This window comes from Gracilinanus agilis, chromosome 4 (genome assembly GCF_016433145.1).
Source record: "Gracilinanus agilis isolate LMUSP501 chromosome 4, AgileGrace, whole genome shotgun sequence".
Taxonomy (NCBI): domain Eukaryota; kingdom Metazoa; phylum Chordata; class Mammalia; order Didelphimorphia; family Didelphidae; genus Gracilinanus; species Gracilinanus agilis.
In genome coordinates, this window is record NC_058133.1 from 18,356,754 (window position 1) to 18,366,952 (window position 10,199).

At 43.7% G+C, this 10,199-nt stretch overlaps 1 protein-coding gene across 1 annotated transcript in view; it reads left to right on the plus strand.

Moving 5' to 3' along the window:
* LOC123245776 (cytochrome P450 2J2-like) overlaps positions 1-9,560 on the plus strand; it is a 30,847-nt gene extending 21,287 nt beyond the window's left edge. Inside the window, exons 8-10 of the mRNA XM_044674780.1 lie at positions 2,999-3,186; positions 7,221-7,359; positions 9,361-9,560. Coding sequence (XP_044530715.1) covers positions 2,999-3,186; positions 7,221-7,359; positions 9,361-9,560 — 527 coding nt within the window. The remainder of the gene's footprint in view (positions 1-2,998; positions 3,187-7,220; positions 7,360-9,360) is intronic.
* The last annotated feature ends 639 nt before the right edge of the window (positions 9,561-10,199 follow it).

The following is a 10,199-nucleotide window of genomic DNA, read 5'->3' on the forward strand; positions in this document are numbered from 1 at the left end:
TCTTCCCTAAGATCTGACCAATGACCCTTGGAGTAGATTTGGATTTGCAGATCCCTAGAAATAACTACTTGGAGAAGCTTCTGCTTGGAAAGCCCTGAGTTAGACACCTTTTGGTTCCCTTTGAAGACTTCCCAGAATGGAACATCCCTTTCACCTATCTGATCCCACAGAAGGAGGCTAAGCACCCATTCAACAGAGTGGACATCAGATCAAGCCCTGATAGTATGCCTATTCTGTGCCTGACACAGGGGTCCACGTAGAAAAAATGAAACAATCCCCATTTCCAAGGGTTTGGGGATGACCGATTATTGAATTAGGAGGCAGCAGATTTGTTGTCTAGTCCAGGCTTCTAATCCCTTCCCATTCTAATGAAATTGAGTCATTTCAATCAGTTAGTGAGTATTTATATAAGTGCAGACTTTTTGCCCCACACTCTGCTAAGTACACAAAGTAAGGCAGAAAACAAAAAAATTTAAAAAGAGGCTCTCTAGGAGCTCAGAGTCTAATGGGAGAGAGATGCCCAAACAGCAATAGGCAAACACAATATAGATATAATGAATCAAAAAAACTTAACAGAAATAAGGTCCTTCTCTGGTCCTCAGCCTTCCCATCTGTAAAATTGGTGGCCAAAACATCAGAGATTTAAGGGAGGCATGTTGGTGGTCTTCAAGTATTTGAAGGGCTGTTCTGTGAAGGAAGGATTAGACTTACTCACAGTGTGGGTAGAAGCCATTGCAATGTGTGGAAGGTGCAAGGAGGTGAATTTGGGCTTGGGGAAAGAAAGACATCCAAAGTCCTCCTCTAATACCACGTTGTGATGCAGAAGCGACCCTGGGACCTCAAAGTATCTGTCAGGGAGTAAATGGCTCTCTAAGGTTCTCCCACAATAGAAAGGAGAGCTCCCCCAGGGCAGCCACTCTCTTGTGCCTCTTTTTGTATCACTGGGGATTCACATAGTGCCTAGCACAGTGCAGGCTCATTGAAATGAAAGGTATAGAGCAGAGTCCCAACAGTTGGTACATATACACTGAAGTTCAATCTAATTAAGTACCAAGCAGTCTAGGCCAGTGATGGGCAAACTTTTTAAAGAGGGGGCCAAAGGAAAGGAAATGCTCCTCTGTCAGTCTGTTTCGAAGGCAACTCTTTCAAAGTTTTATTGGATTGTATCCTACTCTTATTCGTCATATTAGCAATAATGTCATGGCTGGATAGAACATTTCAGGGGGCCACATCACAGGCCATAGTTTGTCTATCACTGGTCTAGGAAGCTGGACATTTGGTGCTGAAATCTAAGGTCATAGGAAAGCAACACAAAGAATGATACCAAATGATTCTAAACCCCATGCAGGCAGCTCCTGCTTCTGCAAAGACCACTGCAGAATGATGGGAAATGGGCAGAAGGTGCTAAGAATCACACTCTCAACAAGCATTGACATAGTCACAAGCACTCTACATGTGGGATCTGGGCAGCACCCACAAATGCTCCATTTCATGAATTCTAAAATTCTCTGATCCCAAGCTGTTGATATTATTTGTTTAAATAAATAATTAATTGATTTTAATTGATTAATTAATTTAGAATATTTTTCCATGGTTACATGATCCATGTTCTCTCTCTCCCCGTCAATCCCCCCCCCCAGCTGACATGTAACTCCCCTGGGTTTTACATGTATCATTAATCAAGACCTATTTCCATGTTATTGATAATTGCACTAGGGTGATTGTTTAGAATCTACATCCCCAGTCAAATCGCCATCAACTCATGTGTTGAAGCTGTTGTTTTTCTTCTGTGTTTCCACTCCTGCAGTTCTTAATCTGGATGTGGGTAGCATCTTTTCCATAAATCCCTCAGAACTGTCCTCAGTCATTGCATTGCTGCTAGTACAGAAGCCCATTACATTCTATTTTACCACAGTGTATCCGTCTCTGTGTACAATGTTCTCCTGGTTCTGCTCCTTTCGCTCTGCATCACTTCCTGGAGCTCTTTCCAGTTCACATGGAATTCCTCCAGCCAAACTGTTGACATTCTGACTGTCCCTCTGCCTTCATCAACTGCCAACCCCGTGGTCCCTCACTTTCCTCCCAGGATATCACCACACTTTCTTCCTTTCTCCATCTTGACCAACTCTTGGTAAGCCTGTTTAACTCTGTATTTGTCCCACTATCGTATCACCTTGTATCCCTCCTAGTTTCACTGGTCTTCATGGTTATTCATGTGCTGTTACATGTAGGTAAAGAAAATCACAAAACCATATAACTGTGTCTACTACAAATTTCTCTTATGTGATCTCAACTGGGAGATAACCATCACAGCCTCATGATCATTGGTGTAAAGCAATCTATTTACATTTCCTTCATTCAACATCTCACTCATCAGAGATGCTCTCCTGGCTTGCCTGGCTTTCTTCAGGTCTCAGATGAAATCTCGCCTTCAGCAAAAAGCCTTTCCCATTGCCCTTCCATCGGAGTGCCTTCCCTCTGCCAATTATTTCCCATTTATCCGACATTTGTCCTGTTTGCTTCCATGCTGTCTCCCTTGAGCTCCTGAAAGGCAGGGTCTCTCTTTAGCCTTCCTCTGTCTCCTTGGTGGTCAGCACAGTGCATGGCACATAACAGGAGCTTAATGCTTCATGATTTGACTGGAAATACTTTGTTTCTGGCTACACTGTTCATCACAAAAGTTTTGTCAGGGATACACTCACAAGGTGTCAAATTACCTTTGTTTTAAAACTCCCCTCATTCTCTAAAGAAGCATTAACTACTATTTGGGTTTTTTTAACCCTTAACGTCTGTGTATTGGCTCCTTGGTGGAAGAGTGGTGAGGGTGGGCAATGGGGGTCAAGTGACTTGCCCAAGATCACACAGCTGGGAAGTGTCTGAGGCCAGATTTGAACCCAGGACCTCCCGTCTCTAGGCCTGACTCTCAATCCACTGAGCTACCCAGATGCCCTCAACATTATTTGGGTTTTGAAGAAAGAACTCTTTCCCCTTTTTCCAGGCAAAATACAAGATGAGATCGACAGGGTAATTGGCCAGTCCCGACTGCCCACCATGGCCGATAAGGAGAACATGCCCTACACTAATGCGGCCATCCATGACGTTCAGAGAATGGGCAACATTCTTCCTTTCAATGTGCCTAGAATGGCCAGAGTTGATACCACAGTGGCAGGGTATCACGTACCAAAGGTAAATGGCTTTTTCTCCCCTGAACTTGAGGTCGTTCCATGGCTTCCACTCACCCTGGAGGGTGGGTAAAGGAGGATGGAACGAAAAGCACAAATTGTAGAACAAGAGGTATGTGTGTGTGTGTGCAAACTATTTCCATGGAATTGGTTTGCTTTGTAAGCTTAGAGATTTTACTTCACAAAGGTAGAAACATTATTCTGAGGAGTCCCTAAGCTTTACCAGGCTGACTTCCAATGGATTCCATGGCACACATGGGGGAAGATCTTTGGACTCAAACATTAGTCATTGACTCTCCCAGTCAGACAAAAATGGGGCTCATGCTTAAAGACTTCTGTCTACTTGGGTCCCCGTCTGTGACATCTGGAAAGACGCCTCCTCTCTGGAACTCAGTTTATTCATATGAAAAAAAAAAAGAAACTATCTAAATGTGAGCTATTATAATGAATAATAATAAAAAGAGAAAATTGGGTGCAGAAATTTCCCTAAAACAGAGAATGCTAGAAAGGAGTATGCCAGGGCTAGGAGGGGCCTCGGGACAAAGGATGTCAGAGCTGGGAAGGGTCTACGAAGAGGGAGCATCCAAATGGGAAGAAACATTCAGAATCATCTTAGCGAAGACAGCAAAGCTAAGGACAATGAACTGTCCCATAGTTCCAAGTCCCATAAGGAGAATCTGTCACAGCCGGTGTTTGGATTTCCCTCTCTTCCAGCATGGCCAGGCATCTTGGCCAGCCACTGAGAGCAGGGGGGGGGGGGGCAGGAACCTTTCTTGCTCTGCCCCCCATAAACATATGAGCAAGATGGGTCTAGTGTGGTCCTTCCCCAGGTTGTTCTAAGCAAAACAAACACTATCAACCCAGATAGCAATGCTTTCATGGTTGAGGTGGACAAGTAGACTCAGATGGACATGACCACAGAAACCCTCAGATGGCACACCAGGGAACCCACTGGCCAGGGGAGCTCGGCCAATACCCTCTCCTGGGCCAGAGGCTCCAACCCAGGCTCCAACTTTTAAAGGAGAACCAACCATTAGGCTCAGGAGTCAAAACAGAAATTATGAATAATTATAACAATGCCCAGTTTATAGAGCTTTAGTATCTCCATCTTAGCATTTCCCTCCCAGGAACCTCATAAATAAATTTCAGAAATGTTTATGAAGTTCCTACTGTGTGCCAGGTGTTAAGCTCTGCTGAGAATAAAACCTGGTCTTGTGAGCCGGGCTTCATTTCTTTTTCATTACTGAGGTGATAAGACCCTGTGAGGAAGAGAGATAATGAGCATAGGAATAACTAGCACTTCTAGCCCTTTATAAATATTATCTCACGTGGTCCTCACACCCACCCTGAGGAGGAGGTGCTATAATCACCTCCATTTTTAAAATGAGGAAATCAAGGCAAAGGGGAAGTGACTTGCCTAGGGTCATACAGCCAGTTAGTGTCTGATATAAAGGTGATGGATGAGCCTGGAGGAGGGAGAACTCATGATAACCTGAGGTGATTAAGGACAGCATCACAGAAAAGGAGACAAGTCAGCTGGGCTTTGAAAGGTGGATGGATAGGATTTGGAGAGTCCCGAGAAGGGGGTGGGGAAAGTGAATATTTAGGGAATGGGAATGCATTGGGTTGAGCTGACATGTTAGGAAGACTTAGTTTATTTTTTTCATGTTTATTTTTATTTTGAATATTTCCCATATTTACATGTTTTGTGTTCTTTCCTCTCCCCAAACCCCCCTAAACCCTCTTAGCCAACACACAATTTTACTAGGTTTTACGTGTATCATTGATTAAGCCCTAATTCCATATTATTGATAGTTGGGCTAGAGTTATCGTTTAGTGAGGATGACTTAGTTTAAATATGAAGAAAGAGAGACAAATTGGAATAGTGGGAAGAGTACTGAACTTGGAGTCTGTAAGACCAGGGTTCAAATATTGAGCTGTGTGACCTTGGATAAATCACTTACCCCTTTGTGTGTGTAGAATGGTGGTAATAATGGATTCTAGGGCCCTCTCAAGTCGAACATCCTAATCTCATACTTACTGGGAAGCAGAGATTACTCCCATGATGTAGTTTGAAGGTTGTGTTTGTTTCATGATTTCCAGGCACAGTGGCAGAGCCACCACAGGATCTGGACATACCTGCCCACTCCTACAAACGGTGGGCAAGAAAGCCCGGGTCCACCTACTTTGCTGCCCTCTTCTTCGTCCCCATGTTTGCTTGACCCCAGATGAGGGCAGCTCTATCTAAACCACTTGTGTTTTTATACCAAGAGACACAAGGAAACTGGAAGTTCTAACCCAACAAGAACCAATGAGTAGAACTCTGGGCCTGGAGGGAGGAGGTTCTGGCTTCAAACCCAGAATCAAATGCTTACTGGGTGACCCTGAGCAAGTCTTTTCACCTGTGAACCTCAGTTTCCTTATCTGTAAAATGTGGATCACAATAGGCATGTTTTAAGAATTAAATGAGATCATGTACTTTGTTGACCTGAAAGCTATAAAAGTATCGACTATTAGTACCATCTTGGGACTTTGGATACTCCAGCTCAGAGTAGGTCAGGCATGCTTGTGCGCCAGAGTTAGTAGACTTCGTTTTTGTTGTTCAGTCATTTCAGTCATCTCTAACATTTGGGGACTCCATTTGCGGTTTTCTTACCAAAATATTGGAGTGGGTTGCAATTCCCTTCTCCAGCTCATTTTATAGTTGAGGAAACTAAGACAAAGTGAAATGACTACCCCAAGGTCTTACAGCTAGTAAGTGTCTGAAGCTGGATTCAAACTCAATGAGTCTTCCTGACTCCAAGCCTGGGGCTCTGTCCACCGAGCTACCAAGCTGCCCCGGTACAGTAGAATTCATAGGATCATAGATTTAGAGCTAATAGGAACACTCAGAAGCCATAGCCTAGTGATCTCTTCCTGAAAATGGGGGAAATAAGGACCAGAGGAATTAAGGAAGTTAGGTTAAACCTCAGGTCCTAAGGTTCTGATTCTGAGCTCCAAATCAATCCCTCTCCCCATCGTACCACTGTCAGTCTCTTCTCCTGGAATCAAATCCTACCAGCCCTCATGTTCATTATCCAATAAAACAGTTCCTCCCTCTCTGTGTGACAGAAACATAGGATCATGGAAGGAATCACTGTGTTTTGACTTATTGGGCAAGATTCTCATTCCACTCTCTCTTACTGGAATACTCATCATTTCCCATTGGTGTAACATTCAAAAGGTCATTTAACCTCCGAGCCTCTGTTTCCCCATCTGTAATAATGAGTAAGTTCCTAACCCTAAGTCCAAACCCCAACGATCTAACCAATCTGAATCAAAGAATTGGAACGGGCTCCCTTGTCTCAAGTCCCCGTGGTCTATCATGGCATCTGACATTTCTCACCAATATTTCTTACAAGGCTTCTGAAGGAACTTACTATTTGAAGGCATGTTGCCATCCGGGAAGGTCATTCATTCACAAGCTAATTTATAAATAGACATTAGGAAGGCTGTAGCCTCACACGGGGCAGAGGCCACTTTGAGGACAAATCAGTCAGTGCTCCTGGGCATCCAACTTGCCCCAAAATGACTGTTTGGGCTCGCAATTCCCACTTCTGACACTCCCCAGGTGACTTGGAGTGAGTCTGCCTCTCTGGGTCTTAGTTTAGTCATCTGCAAAATGGAATATCCAATCCAATCCAATCCAGTTCTAAATGTACGGCTTCCTAAGGAAGGGGTTCTTAAATTGGAATCCATGACCTTGATTTTTCATTGTGTTTAGATCATGATGGTTGAATTCAATAGAATTGGTTTCCTTTGTAATCCTGTGTGTTTTATTTGATTCATTTAAAAACCTGTCTAAGGTGGGATCTGTAGACCTTTCTGGGGATCTATGATCCCCTGTTCCAAGAATGCTTAGCCACTAAAACACCGTGTGGATTCTAGAGATTCTTTGTCCTCTCTGACTCTCAATTCTCTCATCTGTAAAGTGAAAGCAAGGCCAGGTCCCTTTCACCTCCAAGTTCCTTGAACTGAGTTCTTTCCTCTTGTTTCCAGGGGGCCTTACTGGTGACCAATCTGACTGCCTTGCACAGGGACCCCAAGGAGTGGGCTACCCCTGATACCTTCAACCCAGAACATTTTCTGGAGAATGGCCAGTTTAAGAAAAGAGAGTCCTTTCTGCCTTTCTCAGCAGGTGAGTCACATTCATGGGGAAGGGAGCCCTTGCCAGGAGGCACCAGTCTTTTGAAGACTGAAATATAAATTCTACTCCCTAAGTCCCACAATCATATATATAACAGTGTCATTATTTATTATTATTATTATTTACTAGTTGGGAAAATCCATCACAACAAAATTAAACCTTTATGTAGCTTTTTAAAAGTGTACGAGAAAGTCAGGATCTCTTTGGAGCATCACAGCCACCCTGTGACGTAGGAACTAACAACTGGTCTACCATTCATCCATTCTGGAGGCAGGGCGGTCACTTCTTGAGTATGGTATGTGGAGGAGTCCTTCCTGCATCAGTTGGACCAGATGACTCCCAAGGCATCAAATCCTGTTTATTTCCTTCACTTATAAACTTAGGTTTATAAAAGTTCCAAATAGACACACACACACACACACATACACACACACATATACATATACATATATATACGTATAAATATATATGTGTGTGTATACATATATATACACACATGTATGTGTGTGCCTTATGTATATATGCATGTTTAGATGTGTTATGTATATATATATTTCTATATCTGTGTACACACACACACATACACACACACTTACACACACACACAGAGTGCTTTAGTTTCCCTACAATGGTTACTTTCCATCAACTCTCACCTGGACCATTGCCCTAGCCTTCTAAGTGGTCTCCCTGCTTCCACTCACTCCCCACACCAATCCATCCTCTAATCAACTGCTAAAATGAGTTTCTCTCATAATCTATTTATCATCTCCGATAATCTGATAAGGACAGCTTAGTTGACAAGGAAATAACGGGACACAGGAGCTGCTTCTCCAAAATGCCATTGAGTCACAAGTTAATTATATGAGAAATTCAAACTCCCTTTCACCCAAAAGCACAAGGATAGTTTCCCACAGCTACACAGAGCTATATTATTAACATATACAATACAACAGGCTTAGAAGCTTCAAGGTGAAGATAAGAACCAGGCTGGACCTTCAGCTATGTGATTATCAGCAAGCTAAGTCTGAGGATACTTTGCTGGGTTGGGAAGTCCCTGAATTCCTCTGCCCTGACTGTCCCAAACTACCCCTGAAACAAAAACAGTTGTATTTCTGACCAAAGGAGAGAATGTTAGCCTCTTAGCTATTGGTTTGCTAGGAGCTTAAAGCTTTTCATTAAGGCCACAATACTTTTCAACAAGAAAAGGTGTGGATCATAAAAGGGGTCAAAAGAGGAGTCTCAGATTTTTTTATCTATTTGAGACTCTGTTTCCCTTATTAGCTTCCCACAAGTTTCCCACAGCGTAGGTCTGCCCACATCACCCCTTGCTCTCACCCTGCTCAGTGAGTTCCAATCCCTGTCACCTCTAGGACCGAAGATAAACTCTTCTGAGATTGAAAGCTCTCCATGACTGCCAAATGGACTCTGTTCAGATTCTGCCTCTTCCTTCCAAAGCCTCCTCCTTCAGTCAAGTCAGGAGCTTCAAGTCAGGCTGCCTCTGATTTAACAGACTCACAGCCCATCACACTCTTGTCCTCCTTGGCAGGCTCTGCCAGAAGAGGTTCTGAGAGGCCAGTTGGCACCTTCTCTCCTTCGAGATATAAACAGTTATTTGAAGGACTGAGAAGTTGTGACTTTCTCAGGATCACACAGTCAAAGTCAGAGGCAGGGACTCTGCTGTACTGTGGCTGAAGTTGGCAGCTGCATGGCAAGACATACATATATGGTGCCTGACATGGAATGGAGAGGAGTTGAGTTCAAATTCCACATCTGAACCTTATTAGGTTGTGACTATGGATAAGCCACTTAACACCAGTGGTTTACTCATTGGTCAAAGAAAGGAGTTGGGACAGATGACCTTGAAGGTCCATATCGGTGCTAGGATTAAGATCCAGGTGATCTGACTCCCCAGCCTGGGCCCTTGAGACCTCCTACATCTCCTTGGACCACGTTTTGGTAGATTCATTGTTTTCTGATCTCTTTGCCTTTCAGGGAAGAGGATCTGCCTGGGAGAACAGCTGGCTCGTGCTGAGCTCTTCATTTTCTTCACTTGCCTGCTTCAGAGATTCACTTTCCAGGCTCCCCCAGACACCCAGCTGAGTCTGGACTTCCGAATTGGCCTGACCCTATCTCCTGTCTCCTACAAAATCTGTGCCCTTCCTCGGGAGACCCAGCCCAAGCTTGGCCCATAGGGGAGCCTGCTTAGTGGGTGAGGAAGGAGCTGGAATTGTCCATATGCTCTGTGATCACCCATCCTGCCCTTTGGAACTTGGATAGGGAATGGGAGAGACTTCAAGGAAGGGAGAAGAGGAGAGAGACAAAAGGAGTGTAACTGGTCAGATATGAACTTTCCTGCTTAGAAAAAGGATAGGCATTAACACCACCCAAGGAAAGCAGAGTCCTTAATTCATTTGGAGATTGAGGACCTGGTTCAAATCCCAGCTCTGCCACTTACTGGTTTTGAGTGACCTTGGAGAACTTTTTTTTTTTTTAAGTATCTTCCTGATACTCAACTGTAAAATGAGGAAGAGCCTCTCTAAAGTCCCCTCCATTGCTAAATCTATAACCTTGTGATGATATGAATGGAAAGGGAACCAATACTTTTTCTCCTCTACTTCAAGTAATAGGATCAAAGGATATTTTTATTTGGTTGGTTACTTGTCTCCTGCTCTTATAACTCATGCAATTTGCAGAGAGTTCAGTGAGTTCCAGAAGGCGTCCATAAGTTGGGGAAAGATCCTTAAAGGCTATCAGCTCTTTGCTGGTTAAGGACTGCTTTTTATTATATTTTTGTATCTCTATCCCCCAGTCCAGAGCCTTGCATGAAGAAA